General features: G+C 46.5%; 1 protein-coding gene across 1 annotated transcript in view; it reads right to left on the bottom strand.

Moving 5' to 3' along the window:
• LOC126162806 (proteasome subunit alpha type-7-1) overlaps positions 1-18,612 on the bottom strand; it is a 37,593-nt gene extending 18,981 nt beyond the window's left edge. The window contains exons 1-2 of the mRNA XM_049919546.1: positions 18,420-18,612; positions 17,985-18,111 (exon numbers count right to left, since the gene is read on the bottom strand). Coding sequence (XP_049775503.1) covers positions 17,985-18,111; positions 18,420-18,521 — 229 coding nt within the window. The 5' untranslated portion in view covers positions 18,522-18,612. The remainder of the gene's footprint in view (positions 1-17,984; positions 18,112-18,419) is intronic.
• Between the last annotated feature and the right edge of the window lie 241 nt (positions 18,613-18,853).

The following is an 18,853-nucleotide window of genomic DNA, read 5'->3' as shown; positions in this document are numbered from 1 at the left end:
ATAGGAAGCTTTGGATAAAAATCTCGAGTGGAGACCCCACTCATAAAATGTGGCAAGGATATGTTGTCGCCAGGTTGTGTCATATGCTTTACGTAAGTGAAAAAGGTCAGCAACCAGATGTTGGCGTCTGGAAAAGGTGTTCGGATGGCAGACTCAAGGGACACAAGATTATCAGTGGTAGAGCGGCTCTGGCAGAAGCCGTCCTGACATGGAGCCAGTAGGCCACTTGACTCCAGGACCCAACCCAACCGCTGACACCATACGTTCCAGCAGCTTGCAGAGAACACTGGTGGGACCGATGGGCCGATAGCTATCCAGATCAAGCAGATTTTTACTGGGTTTTAGCACCAGAATGATGGTGCTCTCCTGCCATTGCAATGGAAAGACTCCATTGCACCAGATCTGGTTGAAGATGATGAGGAGACATCGCTTGTAGTCAGACGAGAGATGTTTCACATCTGACTGTAGATCCGATGCGGCCCAAGAGCTGTGTTGGGGCAATATGCAAGGGCACTGAGGAGCTCCCACTCTGTAAATGGGACGTTATAGGATTCACTGTGGTGTGTAGTGAATGAGAGGACTTTCCTTTCCATCCGCCATTTGAGGGTGCGAAAGGGGCTGGGGGGGAAGGAGGTGTTCTCCGATGGAGATGCAGAGGCTCGAGCATAGTGCTCAGCAAAGTGCTTGGAACAGCATTTGTGTCGGTAGAGAGCAAGCCATTGATGTTAATGCCAGAGACACCTGTTGGGGTCTGGTACCCAAAACAACATCTGATCTTCATCCAGACTTGGGAAGGTGATGTATGGCACCCAATGGTCAACACGTACCTCTCCCAACACTCCTGTTTCCATTGTTTTATAAGCAGGCAAATGCGGGTACGAAGCTGCTTAAACACTATTAGGTGCTCTCGGGAAGGGTGCCCCTTATATCACTGTAGAGCTCGCCGATGCTCTTTAATTGCCTCAGCAACTTCCGACGACTACCAAGGGACTGTCTTTTGCTGGGGGCACCCTAGAGAAAGAGGGAATGCATTTTCCGCCGCAAAAATTATCGTTGTAGTCACCTCCTCAATCAAAACATCGATGGCATCACATTAGGGAGATTCAACAGTGACAGCAGAGGTGAAGGCTACCCAGCCTGCCTCGTTTAAAGCCCACTTGGGTAGGAATCTATGGGTATGAGACTGGGGGATTGACATGAAGATGGGGAAGTGGTCACTACCACACAGGTCATTATGTGCTCTTCAGTGGATAAATGGGAGGAGTCCTGGGCTGCAAATTGATAAATAAATGGCCAAGTAACTACCATGAGCCACACTGAAATGTGTGGTGGCCCCAGTTTTTAACAGGCAGAGGTCAAGTTGGGACAGTAAATTTTCGACATCTCTGCTATGGCCTGTAAGCATGGTGCTACTCCACAAGGGGTTATGGGAATTAAATTCCCCCAAAAGTAGGAAAGGTTTAGGGAGTTGAGCAATGTGTTCAGGTGTACTGCAATATCTGCAGGGGGCTACAACCAAAAGGGTACATGGTGGCCCCACCACAACGGACTGGCTACTGTGTTGGAAATGAGGTGCAAAGAATTCCACGGTCCTCATTAGTGCAGAAAACAACACTGCACAGTGGGTGGAGGAAAACGCACCCATGAAGATGTCCTTGGTCAAGGGAGGAAGGATGAACGGGGCTGCAATGCCATGACGAAAAAGTGGGCTAAAGATCTCAATGCACGATGCACTATGTAAGGCGCCCTTCCCTAATTGCCTCGCTCTTCGGAAAAATTTTGAAAAATGTAGGTCAAACCCTGCAAGGGACCATCACATAAAGGCTGAAAGGTGAGAGACTCCTTTTAGTCGCGTCTTATGACAGGCAGGAATACCTCGAACCTATTCAAACTCCCGGGCCTGCCGGGGGGAACAGAGGAAGGGATGTAACTGTTAAAAGAATTAGTGGACGAAATCCAGCTAGCTTTTTTGCTATTCCAAAGAGCACAATGACATTTTGCATGCATCTGTTTATAATCAATGCAGTTTGCCACCGAATGATGAGGGCTAAAAACACGGAGAGCACATCTCCGCGCGCAAATTGCATCGCAACATGCCTCAGTCCACAAAGAGACTGGGACATGGCATTGTAAAGAGGAATTCAAGGAATGGAACGTTCTGCAGCAGTAAGGATAACATTAGTGAGATATTCCACCTGGTCAACACAACTGGGGAAATCTTGTTCTTCGAAGGTCGCCAGGGAGGAGTAAAGCCACCAGTCCACCTTAGTAAGCTGCCATCTGGGTGTGCACGCAGTTGGGGTAGGAATTAGAAAATGGACAGCACATGGGACATGGTCATTTGAGTAGGTGTCAGAAAGAACAGACCACTTAAGCCTATGGGCAAGCTGGGCATTGCAGTAGTATAGGTCCAAATGGGAACAGGTGTGCGAGGAGTTGGAAAGGAATATGGGCACTCCAGTGTTAAGGCAGAAGAGGTTGAGTTGATTAAGAAGATCAGCCAAGAGGGCACCTCTGGCAAGTTCTGGGAGAACCCCACTGGGGATGATGCGCATTAAAGTCACCGAGTAGCAGGAATGGGCAAGGTAGCTGCCCAACAAGCTAAAGGAAGTTTGCCCTGCTGACATTGAATGATGGAGGGATATAAATAGTACAAAACGTCAGGTGAGGAAAGGAGAGGTGAACAGCAAAAGCTTGAAGATGGGTAGTCAGGGAGATGGGCTGACTAGAATGTCATCCCATATGAGCAACAGGATGCCCCCATGAGATGGAATGCCGACCTCTTGGGGAAGGTTAAAATGAACCAGAAAGAAATGTGGAAGTTCAAAACAGTTGTGAGGACACAATTTTGTTTCCTGAAGGCACAGTACAAGAGGACGCTGCAATGCTAAAAGCAGCCATAAATTTTCTTTGTGGGACCGAAGGCTGCGAACATTCCATTGGAGGAGAGTCATGAGGAGAAAGAAACGGAGGGGTGTCACCTCGAATGTTGCAAGTGACAGTCTGTGAAGACTCTTTGCTACAGGATACAGAAGCAGGAGCATCCTGCTCCATGGAGTCCACAGTAGCATCAGCTTGCTTGTGCTGTCAGTTTGTAGAGTGCAAAACAGAAAAACGGTTGGTGGTGTGCACCAGTGACACAGAGGCCAACCGGGCTAAGGTATCACGTGGCAACACTGCGTAAGAGAATCTTGGAATCGACAAAGGAGAATACCATTTGCCTTTGTTGGACTTCTTCGAGCCTTTCCGGTTAGCAGTGGAAGACTCAGGTGTTATTTGGCAGGAGGGACGTAGGAAGCCTTCATAGGAGTACTCCTTCTGTCCTTACAAGCCTACCAGTCGTGTAGCTAGAGGCTTTGCCCCTTGAAGCAAGAGTTTGATGGCTTGTCGCACAGCTGCATCGGGGGATGGTGATGCTACCGCTACACTGGGCGATTTCACAACCTCAGAGCTGAATTTGAGGTCACATGTCTGTGTGGCCATGTCTTTCATGGAGCGAGAGGTAGCAAGAACAGAACTACAAGAGCCAGACAGGGGAACGCAGGGTTTACGGCTAGCCAATAACTTGCAGGTGACCTGGTAAGGCACTCTTTCCTTGACCTGGATCAAGGAAAAATGGGCAATCCCGAGAGGAGGCAGCATGGCCGCCATTGTAGTTGATACAGCAGGGAGAAGGAGGTGGACAATCGGCCTCATGCGCATCCATACCACAGGTTACACATTTGGCTTAGTGTTGACAAAACATTCTAGTGTGGTTGGAATGATGACACTGGTAGAAACAGTCTCCAAAAGCAAAGTGCCATTCTGTAAATGAGTGCCGGGTTTCACAGGACCAACAATGGCAGCAACATCTTTCTAATAATAAATGGATTTACCGTTGTGAAGGACTGACCATCTTCAGTACGTGAAACCACGAGAAACCATGGCGCAGCTGGAAGGGTCTTTGAATTGCTAGCCTCATTCTGTTTAGGTTTTGTAGACGTTGATTGTGAAGATGATTGGCTCACTGCGAGAAAATCGCCCACGATTGTCAGCATCTCCAATGGCACGCTCCTTCCAACTGGGGGACCCCCTCACAAGGGGGTGCACCTGCCTTAAGGTGATTGTTCACACCTTCGGTCACACCCCCCGAACATCAGACAGAGGGACCAATTGGCAATTTGGGAAGATAGCGGCTCAGGCAATCACCCCTCCCTGGGCCTGACTGGTACCAGGTGGTATGTGCGAACTCTACCTGTTGACCCGGGGCTGTGAATTACACATTACCTGCAAAACATTGAAGCGGAGGAAGGATAGGAGGAGGCACACGAAGGAGGAAACAAGGAATGAAAAACAGTGGAGAGTATTCCGATATTGATTATCAAAAATGCAGAATACATTTCCAGAAATAGCCCAGACATGTTCCCCAAGAGAGGGGAAACAGAACAGCAAGAGGATAGACATGCAGCATGTAACAAAAAAGATGCTGCAAAGGCTGGGGCCCTGTGGTAGCCAAGCATGAACCCGCCAAAGAGCGGCAAGCCCCCTAGGGGGCGGGGGCAGGGGGGCTGTCTTTGTGAAGACACAAATCAAAGTCTGTAATAAGTTGGTCAATTAGAAGACCCCTACCCATTGAAGTGGCAATCCTCCCCACAGGGGGTAGTGCGCACTGAAGTCCCCAAGGAGAAGTTACAGGGGTGGGGAATTGCTGTATTATGAGAGGCAAGTCAACATAATGCAGTGGCCTACCTGGAAGGAGCTAGACATTGGAAATGGTGATTGCTGAGGTCACTCGCACACCTACCACTATTGCTTCCAGGTTGGTACAAAGTGGGATCCAGTCACTGAAGACATCGGTGTGAACCAAAGTGCAGGCCCCATAAGACACTATTCTGGGTCTGGCGCAGTTCCTACAGAACGACTGAAAGTAACAAAACATGGGAGAATGGTCATTATGGAAGTACATTTCTTGAAGAGCAAGAATTCCACTGGATCATCATGCAGAGAGTGGTTGTCACCAACGAAGTTGTGGTGACATCCATAAATATGATGTCAGACTCAGGTTGCGAAGGGTGAGATGGCGCCTCCAGGGGGCATTGGGTAGGAGCCTTGTCCTGAGACTTCCATTTCTTCTTCTTCTTCTTCACCTCTTTCAAAGTTTGAGGAGAGCAGAACACAGGGGGAGCAGGCTTCCACAAGATCTGGAACCAAAAGAGAGCGGGCGACCTTGGGGAAGACAGACAGCACATCCCATAGCCGAGTTGCGGCAGCAGGACTCCGGCCTGAGAGATATTGCGGGAGAGGTCCCAGGGGAGTGGGGAGACCTCATCGCTGGAGGGCACCAAAATAGAGGCACTTGTTCGACTAGGGAGGGGGAGTGGTACCTGGAGGGGAAGGCGTGGGAACCACAAGTGAGGTGAAGATGTGAAGATGAGAGTGGGACGGGGATGGGGTGAGTCAGAGTTTGAGGGGGGGGGGGGGGGGGGGGGGGAAGGATGTAAGAGAGGCAAAAGTAGAAGAAATCAACACTGGGTGGAGGTGGTCATATTTTTGGCAGGCCTCCGCATAAGATAGACGATCCAGGGACTTTTACTCTTGAATTTTCTTTTCTCTCTTGTAAACTGGGAAATCTGGTGAGCACAGGGAGTGGCAGTCATGACAATTTACACACACAGGTGGTAGAACACAGGGGCTTCCATCATGGAATGGGTTGCTATGGTCACCACACACAGGCTCAGCCATTCAGTGGAAAGACATTTGCCCAAAATGCATGCACCTCATGGGTGGCAGGTCACATCGGTCTCCGAGAGATTATCCCTCTCAAAAGACAGAATAAAGGTGCCAGTATCAGTGTGGTTGTCTTTACAACTCTTCTGCACATGTTGACCAAATTTAACGCTGCATTGCTCCAGATTAGTATGCAGTTCCTCACCAGTTTGCAGGATGAGGTCCTTATGAAAAAATCACTCTGTGGACCATATTTACAGAATGGTGAGGGATAACAGACATTGGGATATCATCAGAATGATCATAAGCACAAAAGGCTGCAGACTGGGCAGCAGAAGAAGCGTTGATCAACAGGGAGCCCAATCACGTCTGAGACACTCCACTTCGCCAAACTTGTCCACAATATTCTCCACGAAAACAATGGCTTTATGGTGGTGAATGTGTCCCCACCCACCAGACCAGGTGGTGGGAAAGTTTCATCCGAAGATGGCAAAGCTTGGCCCTTCTCTCAGTGCGTAGACAAGAAAAAGAATGCTGCAAGTTCATAAATAGTAGCATTCAATGATCCGCTAGCACTCAAAGAGACAGCCATTTGGGAATGGCCAGCTTTTTGCAGGTTGACACAATTCATGTGCCAATCATCTGCCCTGATACCAATCACTCTGATCAGGACCTCTCCCCAAGGGCGCCACAGCAATGGCCATCTGGCATGATGGCCACTGCGAGGAGTTCCAATGCTCCAGGATGACAAGCAACCACTCGTTGGCAAAAATGGGGAGGGAACAGCTCAGGTATCAGTAGTGTGATTCCTGTATTGTCAGGGGGCTCAGCCAAATGGGTACATAACAGCCCCACCACACAAGTTGGATAAATGCACTTGTGACCTACTGTGGCAGAGAGGAGGGAGGGGGGCGGTCTACAGTGGGGAAGGAAGAATTAAAGGTGGGGGGAGGGGAGAGGAAGCCATGCCATAGACACCAGGTAGGAAGTTCTTCCCAAATGGCTCACACTAAAGACAGAAGATTTAGAAGTGGGGGTTAAACCCAAATGGGGGGGGGGGGGGAGACGAAATTCTATAAAGTATGAAAGAGAATAGGCAAGAGGAACAAAATTGCAAGGAATACAGGTTGGTTGATTGGGGTTTAAGGGACCATCTTGTGTCAAAGGCGGTCCATTCAGATGGATTTACATCTCAGAAAAGTCGTAACAATAAAAGGTAAAAGGCTAAAAAACACGAAAGTGCAGTCGTGTTGTCAATGGTGAAAACAAAAGGAGGGTAGTCAGCAAGTGGGAAACCCCAATGCTATGCTAGAGGCAGGAAATATCCCACCTCTGATGCAGTGTAGGCAAGACCACCTTCTATTCAAAAGCGTTCAACTGCTAGAACGTAGAAGAGCATATTGTAAAGGGAGACTAACCAAATCTAAAAGTGATAAAAACAGAGTAAAAGGGAGAGAAAAGAGGATCTCGGCCAGGCAGGGGAGTCAGGAATCTCCAAACACAACTTACAGTGGGAGACACCCCAACCCTCACTGCCCTGCTCCTACTCCAGAGGGAGATTAAAAACCTTGGAACTGAAAATAAAAACTATTTTCACAGAGAAAACTGAGAACCAGTTCCATCATCCATGAATCGGCTGCCAATATTAAAGGTAAAGTGCGGGAAAGTCTCTACTTAGTACGCAGAGCCAAAAGAAAGGGGCATTCCACCAAAATGTGGTTGACTGGAAGGCTCCACAACCACAAAGTTGGGGTGGCTCATTACGTCAAATAAAACCATGGGTCAGCCTTGTATGGCCGATGCAGAGATGACACAGGGTGATTGAGTCCTTTTGAGAAAGGCGGAAGGAAGAACGCCACAGGACAGGTGTCACCTTAATCGCACGAATTTTATTAGACAGGGAGGTAGCCTCCCAAGAGGTGACCCAAGTTTGTGTGAAGTGGGACTTGATACGAAGCTGTAAATCCGCTGCAGTAGGGGTTGCAGAGAAGGGGGGGTAAGTGAGTGCTCCCCAGCCAAACAATCAGCAACCTGGGATACCGACATGGCCATGGACCCAGAGGAAGTCAACGGAACAAGCAGCATTGTGCAGATTAGTGAGACGTTCATGGATGGCAGAGACCAACGGATGGTGGGAAAAACACCAGTCAATAGCCTGAAGGCCACTCAGTGAGTCTGTACATAACAAAACGCGGTTGAGTTGGAACCGCTTAATAAAGGTAAGGACCTGGGAAACTGCCATCAATTTCACAGTACACACCCCACATGCAGTTAGCAGGAGATGATTTTCAATGCCAACAGAGGACGTGAAGGCATATCCCACATGATCAGCAGATTTAGAGCCATCAGTGTAAGAAACAACAGCATCCCAAAACTCCCATAAAATTCGGCAGAAAAAACAATGGAACACCATCGGGGGAACAGAGTGTTTCGGACCTTGGTGGAGATCCATCCTAATCCGGGGCAGAGGAACTAATCATTGAGGGTGTTGGGGAGGGAACCTGGGAGACAGGACAAAGAAGGAAACAAAGTCACAGTGAAGAGACGCAAGGCAGAGCCCAACCGGTAAACCTGCCCGAGAGCGCAAATCAGATGGGCGACATCCTTGGTCTGGGAACAGGATAGAATAGGAAGGATGAGTGGGAGAGGAACGGACAACGATTGCATAAGAAACCAGAAGCTGTGACCGCCAAACAGAAAAGGGGAGGGGGGATCTCGGCTTCAACCAGGAAACAATCAACAGGGCTAGTAGGGAAGGCACCGGTGGCCAAACGGATACCACGATGGTGGACTGGATCCAGGAGGCGCAGTGTAGAAGGAACAGCCGAAACATAAACTTGACAACCACAGTCCAAGCGAGACCACACTAAAGCCCTATAAAGGTGGAGAAGAGTGGAACGATCCGCAGCCCAAGAAGTGTGGGCAAGGAAGTGAAGGACATTGAGTTTACAGAAACATCCTATCTTCAGAAGTCTGATATGAGGCAGCTAAGTAAGCCTGTTGTCGAAAAGAAAACCCAGGAAACGAAACTGTGGGACCACAGGTAACAGTTGTGCATTGAGGTAAAGGTCCGGATCGGGATGGACCGTAGTACAGCAAGAGAAGTGGACCACCTGCGATTTTAAAGGAGAGAACTGAAACCCCTGTGAGGGGGTCCATGCAGAGGCACTCTAAGAGGAACTAACCCAAATACAGAAATCATCCACATATAGAGCAGGGGTGACCAAAGGACAGACAGAGGCTACAAGTCCAGAATACGGAACCCTGTGGGATGCCATTCTCCTGGGTCCGTGTAGAACTAAAAACAGTACCAACCCAAACCCTGAACGACCAATGGAACACAAACTGGTGGATAAAAAACGAGAATGGGCCCCAAAGACCCCACTTATGAAGTATAAGTCAAATATGATGGCACCAAGCCGTATCATAGGCCTTGCGAAGTTTGAAAAATACAGCAACCAAAATGGCAGTGCTGGGAAAAAGCCTGCCAAACTGCGGATTCCAATCTAAGTAAATGATCGATTGGAGACCATCCCTCTCGGAAGCCACACTGGTAAGGGGACAATAGATCCCGAGAGCAGGGGAGCCAATTGAGCCGACGGGCTACCATCCGTTCAAGTAACTTGCAAACAACATTTGTCAGACTAATTGGCCGATAGCTTTCAACAAACAGGGTGTTCTTGCCAGGCTTAAGGTCGGGAACCACGATGCTATCCCTCTATTGAGAAGGGACATCACCCTGGAGCCAAGTACGGTTAAACACCCGGAGAAGATGTCATCGTTGTGGAGCACTGAGATGCTGAAGCAATTGGTTACTAATGGAGTTTGGGCCAGGGGCCGTATCACGAGAAGAAGAAAGTGCGGGAAGAAGTTCCCATTCAGTAAAAGGTTTGTTGTAAGATTCTGACTGACAAGGGGTAAAACATAAGGCGGAAGTTTCGACCTGCTGTTTCAGATGAAGGAAAGCAGCCAGATAGGAGGGTGATGCTGATGCTGTTGCAAAATGGGTCGCAAGGTGTTCCACGAGAATCAATGGGCCCGTGCAAAGGCCACCCGGGAGGGCAAGGCCCCGGAAGGTTGACTGCCTATGGCAACCTTGGAGAGAGCGAAGTATAGCCCATACTGTGACATAAGGACAGTAGAACCAAGGGAAGAAACAGAGCATTCCCAACACACTCATTTGCTCCATTTGATTAAGTAACGGGCTTTGGCATGAAGGCGATTGAAGGTAATAAGATTGGCAGTGGATGGGTGCCACTTAAAGTGTTGCAAAGCTCAATGGTGATCAAGGATAGCAATGGCAGTAATCCACCACGGGACTTGCCGGTGGCAAAATGGTGCAGATGAGCATGGGACAACAAGGCTAGCAGCACGAACAATTGCATCAGACATGTCACGTAGGACATCATCAATAAAACCCAACAAAGAGGGAGAAAAACTGACCTGTGCAGTATATAGAGGCCAATCAGCATGTTGGAAAGACCAAGGAGGTAACCTGTCCATCGGGGAGCGGGAAGGGAGCGAGAGAAGGAACGGGAAGTGGTCACTATCGTAAAGGTCGTTGTGTGGTGACCAGTGTAATGAAGCGAGGAGGGAGGGAGAAGAAAGAGAAAGATCAATGGCAATAAAGGTACCATGAAGGGCACTGAAATGGGTAGGGGAGCCATCATTAAGAAGGCACAAGTCGTGGTCTGCAAGAAACTGGTTTATGAGAAGACCCCGACTAGATGGAAATGCACTACCCCACAAGGGATGATGAGCATTAAAATCCCCAAGGAGGAAGGGAGGAGGAAGTTGCTGAAGAAGGGCAGTTAAGGCAGCAGATGTAAGAGCCCTGTCAGGAGGGAGATAAAGATAGCAAATTGTGACCCCAGAGTCCAGGCGGACTTTAACAGCAACTGCTTCCAATGTAGTTTGAAGGGAAATCCACGTGCTAGGAACATCTGGACGGACCAACGTACAAACGCAACCAGAGGCCCGCAAGGTGCCGACCCAATTTTGACAGAAAGCACGCAAACTACAGAGGGTCGGCGAGTGATCATCAGTAAAATGAGATTCCTGTAGAACCACCACAAGCTGTAGAGTGAAACGAAATAAGGGATTTCAACTCTGGAAGGTGACGGTAATATCCATTAGAGTCCTATTGGATAACCGTAGAATGATGATTCGAATGGGGGGTGAACAGGTTAAAGTCAGTCATGCCGCCGGGTCACTGACAAGGAGGGGGTGACATCCATGACAGCAGGTCAGAGTGCGAAGGTGGGGATGAGGCTCCTTGTCCCAGGACTTATGTTTCTTCTTCTTTTCTGTTTGAAATAGAGGAGGGCTGTGCTGCAAAAAGGTGCCAGCTGCAGCAAGATCTGGAAAAGAAAGAGCAGGCAACCTGGGGGCCTACAGACCATGGTTCTCATGGTTGTCAGTCCTTTGGCCGGGAATGGGGGTCCTGGGAGGGGTGACCTTGACCGGCAGAAGTGGGACACTTCTCTGGCTGGGGAGGGGGAGCGGTGCCCAGTGGGAAGGGTGTGGAAACTGCAGAGGAGGGGGGAGGAGAGGGGTTTGGGAGTGGGGTAAGGAAGGGGGAAGAAGGGGTGAATATGTAACTAAAGCATAACTAGATGTCATTGGCACAGGATGAAGATGTGCATTCTTCTCATGAGCCTCAGTGTAGGTTAGATGATCAAAGAACTTATACTCCTGTATCTTCTTTTCCTTCTTATAAGCCAGGCAATCCGGTGAACGTGGAGAATGACTGCCATGAAAATTAACACACACAGGAGGGGGAACACAGGAACCCCCCCTCATGGAGTGGACATCCTCAGCCACCACAAAGAGGGGTCTGCGAATAGTGGGAAGACATGTCCAAAACACAAGCACTTAAAACATCTCATTGGTGGTGGGATGTACGGCTTCACATCACATCAATAAACCATAATCTTGACCTTCTCAGGGAGGTTATCCCCTTCAAAGGCCAGGATAAAGGCACCAGTATCAATGTGATTGTCCTTCAGGCCCTTCTGAACACGCCGGACAAAGTGAACACCCTGCGGTCCTAGATTGTCCCCAAGTTCCCCATCAGTTTGAAGGATGAGGTCCCTGTGAAAAATTACACCTTGAACCATATTCAAAGACTGGTGGGGGCTAATGGACACAGGAATTGTACCAAGACGGTCACAGGCACGAAGGGCCACAGAATGGGCAGCTGAAGCACTTTTGATCAACAACGAACCTGACCGCATCTTGCTGAGATGGCCCACTTCGCCAAACTTGTCTTCAATGTGTTCCACAAAAAATAAAGGTTTGGTATTGGTGAAAGTATCCCCATCAGTCCTGGTGCAAACCAGATAGTGGGGGAAAGATTTTGCCCCTAGCCAATTAGCCGGACCCTCTTCCCAGAGGGTAGCCATGAAAGGGAAGGCCGAAGGGGCAGAAGAAGCAGCACTAAAGCCGGTATTACACGACGGTCCGCCGCGAACGGTACTGGTCTGTCGCGACAGCCATCTGGCGGTAGAACTGGTGAAACTACGAAAATTAGCAGACACATTATCCGCGCGCCGGAATAGAGAGCAGTTCTAAATTCCCGTCAACCCGCGCATGTGCACTAGGCTGCGAAACTTGCGCATGCGCAGAAGCGGGTACCGCAGTGCTTTCTGCTTGTTGTTTGTTTATGGTTGGATGTGTAGAGGCAAATAACAGTTTTTCGTGTTGGGATTTTTCCACATTTTTTTTCAGTAAGTAGGTTTTCATAAATGCAGTTAAAAATAGTATTTTTTTGCCAGTTGACTTTCTTTTATACTGGCTGTATGTGAACGCTTGTTGTTCTATTTATTGCTTCATATTCTAGAAATGGAATGGAACAAACAGGCTTTAAGCATCCTCATTCAGGCGTACAGCGAAGAAAAGTGTATGTACAACCCGCAGGACCCGCTATATCATAATAAGGTAAGTCGGCATCGTTTATTTCTGAGTAATATGCATATTATGTTACACGATGATCAAGTGTCTTAACATAAATATAGTGAGTCTGTAATTCAGAACAGTTGTAACCTACGCAAGAGAAAACAATTTCTTATTAAATACGAACCTTGAGCTCACAGAAATAATTTGAAAGTATCCAGTGTATCATACACTCGTTCCTGAGTTGCTCGCGGTAGAACGGACGACTTTACAAGACAGCACACACTTATGTTTTCTTTCCGCGCGCGTATCGTCTGCTGCTCGCGAATATCGTCGTCTGCTGCTGTGCATGCGCACTAGGTATATCCCGCGTGGACGGTGTAATAGGTTGGACGTGATCCAGTATGTGGTTACAGGTATGCACGCTAGGGGCGCTGGTGCATAGGCGTACGCTTTCGCGCATCGTGTAATACGGGCTTAAAAGTATCATTACCATTCAAAGAGATGGCCGTAGAAGAACAGCCGGAATTCTGGACCCATATGCGTTTCATTTGCATAGAGTCTGCCCTGATACCACCCACTCTGATCAGCGGCTCTCCCCACGGGTGCCAACCAGCCACAGCAAGGGCCCTCTGGCACAGTGGCCATTGCCAATACAGGGAACCAGGTGGATATCCAATATCCAGGTTGACATAAATCAGAACACAGAGACGGGAAGGAGGGGGCAGCTGGAAAGAAGCGAGGATGGGGAGGGAGGGGCACAGTAAAGGCAATGCAGCCTGAAAAGGAAATCTGGGCTGCAATAGCTTGGGGCCCATGTGCGCCACGCACAAACTCATGAAAGAACCATGAGCCCTCTGGGGAAAAACAAACTGATGCTTTTACGGGCATGCTTCAGTCATGTGAAGGGATGAGGAATAAGCATGCAGTTTCATGTATGGTGGATAAGAGAAATGTAAAAAAGGGAGTACTGCTGACAGCAAACTGACAGGGTTTTGCAGGAAACAGCAACACTGTCCACACCATGGGTTCAGATCATGTAAATGCCATCAATGAATATGGATCTGAGAAAGGATTTATCGTGTTAAGTGGATATGAGGGATTTCTCTTGAAAGCACAAACACACTGTCACAGAAAGGTGTCATGCAGTTTCATAGATTTGGCTTCAAAGGAATAATAATTTTGAACAGAACGTGGTTAGTGAAAAGGTTCAGCAAAATCATGTGGTTTGGTGTCAGAGAAAAGTAATGCTCCATGACAACAATTTTGAGGAAGGGGAATGTTTATGTACTGAGAGAAATTCTGGTGATAACCTGAAAGAAACTGTGCAAAATATGTGGAGGAACTGATTACAACCTTGGGATGAATACTGGAAAGCTGCTGGTCAGTAAACAATGGATTGTTCTATGCAAGCATTGTAAATATGTAATCACAAGTGCTAAATTAATAGAACTTGTCACAGCCAGCCTGAAATTAACTATAGACCCTCAACATAAATGTCCAAATACCTACATGCAACCATTGCTGACCCTGGCGTTTTCACTGACTTCGGGGAAGATTACCATATCCAGTAGCCTACAATTAAAATAAAATTAAAATAAGTTTTTCATTAGAAGAAACAAGCGATCCTGACACATCAAAGTCACAAAGTAATGAACTGTATCAGCCTTTTGGTGTGCTACTGTATCAAAAAAAAATTGATTTGTCTGTAATTTTGTAGCCAGGAAATCTAATACTTGGTCCGACTGCTGATTTGTTCTAGATCATTTAGCATTACCTGGGTTGCATGTGTAGCATTCTACTACGGACATGAGCTAGTTTGGCTGGCTCTGAGCACTATGTGACTTAGCATCTATGGTCATCAGTCCCCTAGAACTTAGAACTACTTAAACCTAACTAACCTAAGGACATCGCACAACACCCAGTCATCACGAGGCAGAGAAAATCCCTGGCCCCACTGGGAATCAAACCCGGGCGTGGGAAGCGAGAATGCTACTGCACGACCACGAGCTGCGGACATGAGCTAGTTTAAACCCTAGAAAATGAGATACATTATGTCTCAACAGGAATGGAAGTGACCGTTATAAATAATATTTAGAAGCCATCAAATGTGCTCTGGCCCTGAATGTTCTGCCGATTGCTGCCCAGATCCCACAGAGGCCCGTAATCCTTGATATTGGGCTCTGTTCCAACAGCGGGATCCATACCATGACCCAGATGGAATTTCTGCAGGGCTGAGAGGTGGAGTTTTGTCGACCACCTAGATAAATACATTTGTTTTATTCCACCAAAACCTAAAAACTATACTTGATTTGTTGGGGCTGTTCTTGCTGCTGCTAAGAAGTTTATCCCTCATGGAGACAGAAAGGAACATATAACAGGATGGAATGAACACTGCGAAGAACTTTATGAAGAAAATAGCTAAACTGGTGACAGCGGCAGAACTGGTGACAGTGATATTGCAGATGACCTCCTTCAAAGTTTTGACGCTGCTAGCAGTGTACAATGTTATGAGATGGTAGAAAATTAAACATCTAACATTCAGGTAGAAATGCAAGGAGCCTTCTTTGAGAGATTGGTCGACCATCCAATAAACCCAGTCAGAAGCCTTGAATTTCAGGTAGCCAAATCGATATCCATATAGTTGAAACGGGTCAACAGAAACCTCCGATCTTACTCGTCGGCTTTGACCCGTGACGTAAGCGTGTTGTGGTGTGTGACGTCATTACGGCGCGGAGTTTGGTTTGTGATTGTGGCGTGTTTGTATATGTCGTGTGAGTGTTTGTCGTGCCCTCTGGTGGTGTGTTCATGGTTTTAGTGTGTTTGGTGTGCTGGGGTCAGTTTGTTGTTGCTCAGTGGTGAGTGCTGTGTTCGTGGTGTTGAAGCGGAATTTGTATTAGTGAGTTAACGGTTTTTGTGTGATGGTTGATGTAAGGATAATTGCTGTACGTCGGGTGAGTTTGTTATTGAGTGTATTCGGTTGTGGTTTTTTGTTCAGGAATGGATATGAAAGACCGCATGAATAGTGTTCGGTTGAGGGCGTTGCTGGGCGAGACGCCGTTAGACCTCATCAAGTTTTTACAGCTATTCGGATTAATCGCCGAAGTTGTGAAGTGTTGAGCTATATAGGTCAAGGGAAGTGTTCGATTCTAATTTATGGGATTGGGAGCTGTTGTAGATGTATGTAGGTTTAAGGGAACTGTTATTCGAGTTTTGTATTGGGGGATGTGATCGGTAGGTTCTGTTGAGCTATATAGGTCAAGGGAAGTGTTCGATCCTAATTTGTGGGATTGGGAGCTGTTGTAGATGTATGTAGGTTTAAGGGAACTGTTTTTCGAGTTTTGTATTGGGGGATGTGATCGGTAGGTTCTGTTGTGCTATATAGGTCAACGGAAGTGTTCGATCCTAATTTATGGGATCGGGAGTTACTGTAGATGTATGTAGGTCAAGGGAAGTGTCTGATTCCGGAGAAGAATGTGTTTTTTGGTATTTGGTTAGTTTCGTGATGTTGATTTTTTTCGTCGTGTTGTGTGGTTTTGTATGACGGTCGGTGGCTACATTTGTGTATATTTAGTTTCTCCCCACCCAAAAACCCCCAATTTCCCACGCTTGTCCCGTTAGAGTCATTAGGCTTTTTGTGAAAACTGTGTATTTCAGTGTTTATGATACGTATGCGATGTTTTTATATCCGCCATATTGGAATTGTCGTTTATGGTCGTTTCCGCCATATTGGTGACGTCATGGGTCAAAGCCGACGGGTAAGATCGGACACTTCTGTATTTCCGTTGAAACAGCTAGGTCGTCCCATGACAAACAACATACTTCCAAAATAAAATGAAAACATACCTCTCTAAAAGCTCAGTGCCCAAACGAATCTAATTTCTCTTCTCTATTAACACTGACTGAATTGGACGAGGCCTTGAAACAAACTAAACATGGTAAAGCACATGGTCTGGATAATATACACAGAATTTCTGATAAACACTGGTAATGGTGGAAAAAATGGCTGGTCCGCCTGTTCTCCAACATCCTAGATAATGGATCACTGCCCAACGAGCTAATGAGGACAAAAATAATATCAATTTTGAATGCAGATAAACCAGCTGACTACCTTCAAAGTTTCAGACCAATTTCCCTCCTGAGCCGAGCCGTACTTATAAACTCTTGGAGAGGCTCATTTATAGTAGAATTAATAGCTTCGTTCTGGAACATATCCCAGCTGAGCAAGCAGGTTTCAGGCTACAGCGTATTTTCTGCGGCCAGGTAATGGCCCTAACAACTTTCACAGAGGCTGGTTTCCAAGAAGACATGAAGAAATTGTCAGCTCTTGGACCTAACAGCAGGATATGACAGTCTGGAGAGAAGAGATGATATGCAAATTACAAGAAACAATGTGATTGTGAAACACTAACTCTCATCAACATCATGATAAACGACAGGTATTTCCACATTTACTTGGGAGAAAATGTGGGCAAGGAAAGGAAATTAAGTAATGGTCTAGCAGAGCTAGCCACCCTATTACTCATCCTATATATATCTCTAATCTCCCCAATACCAGGTCAACAAAATTCTGCTACAAGGATGATATTGCTCTGGTTTGTAAAACCAAATATCTCACACAAGCTGAGACTATTCTTACAGGTGACCTAACCATTATGAGCCATTTTAAAAAGAGGCAACTTTAAATGCAGTACAAGTAAAACTGAAGTATCATTCCATCTGAATAACAAAACACAGAGCTCAGAGTGAAACAAACACTCTTTGCCATAAGAAGTACCCTAAGTACTTAGGTGAAATTGAACAGAGTTCGCACAGGGTATGGACAATGCGCAGACTCACTTTACAAATGGGAGTCTCCGATTTGGGATTGTAAGGTTCTGAGTCATACAAACACATTACAGATGAATGCCCCTTGCATTCATAGTGGGGGATTTGGAATGATCTCATGAAAGTTGATACACTTCTTATATGGATTAGGAACTTTGATACTTATATACATAGTTCTGTTCATCTGTATTCTTTTTGTATACAAATTCTAATGTTATATACCTGTATTTTTACACTACACTAAGCTATAAGAATGATTAAATAAAAACTACAAAAACCCATTATGCTTAATAAAATTATTAATTTATTTTTGGCTTACTGCCACTGCACTGCACTGCACAATGAAGTAGTGAACTGGCAGGTCATTCTTGTGGAAACATCAAGTGGAGGTATTATTTAACCTGAATTATGCCACACCCTGTCACTTCCAAGAACATACTGGCTGGAATTAATTTACGCACCAAAAACAGTATGTACAGTTTTATATTCTTTCTTTTCCATATGACACGTAAAATAATTACACACGCGAAATGAATGTTTACGGGTTGTACACATACCTGCAAATGCCATAACAACATGGTCATCAAGAAGGCAAATTTTCCTTACAGTTCGTTCCTCCTGCAACTTCGCAACAGACTTTTTTTCTACTCCCAAAACAACAACATCCTTTCCACGTACACCAACCTATAAACAGATAACATGTTTATAAGAAATAAGTACGCATATTTTTAGAGGTAGGTGTGTATGTCTAGAGAAAGAGAGAGAGAGAGAGAGAGAGAGAGAGAGAGAGAGAGAGAGAGTGAGAGAGTAGTGGAGATACATGTAACGCTATTGCAGTGTGTGACATCCGAGACAAATGGAAGGTTCTTTGATTAAGGTTGTGTGAAGTCTTGTTGGCCGAATCACTATCAGTAAATCGTTACATAGATGTCAAACAACTCTGCTACACTCCGGGCTACACAGTAGGATTATTTACAAAATAATACACTTACAGCTGTAGAGCCTTTCCTAACTGCCTCTTGCGCGTATTCAACTTGCAACAAATGTCCATCAGGAGAAAAAACTGTGATGGCTCTATCATATCTAGAACCCATTGTATCGCGACACTACTACCTTCTTCTCGACATACACCAAACCCGCTGCGTAACCGCACGAACAAATCAGCATCAAACACTAGGAAAATACACTTCAAAGATGTTACATCAAAGATGAAACGTTGAAAGAGAATGTCAAAGTTGACAATCCTAGGAAGTCAATAGCGCCAGTAAAACGCCTGGCTGCGCTGGCGTTTCGGAGCGGAAATTAACATCACTGCTCGATGCCAACCCGTCATCACGAACATCTGGCTGCACGTGTTCTACCATTCTGAAAGTAGCTGCACTTGCCAACTACAATATCGCTTGATTTTTCTCATTTCGCTTGCTCT

This window comes from Schistocerca cancellata, chromosome 2 (assembly GCF_023864275.1).
Source record: "Schistocerca cancellata isolate TAMUIC-IGC-003103 chromosome 2, iqSchCanc2.1, whole genome shotgun sequence".
Lineage (NCBI taxonomy): Eukaryota > Metazoa > Arthropoda > Insecta > Orthoptera > Acrididae > Schistocerca > Schistocerca cancellata.
Note: the sequence above shows the minus strand (reverse complement) of the source record. Positions and strands in the feature narration are given on the sequence as shown.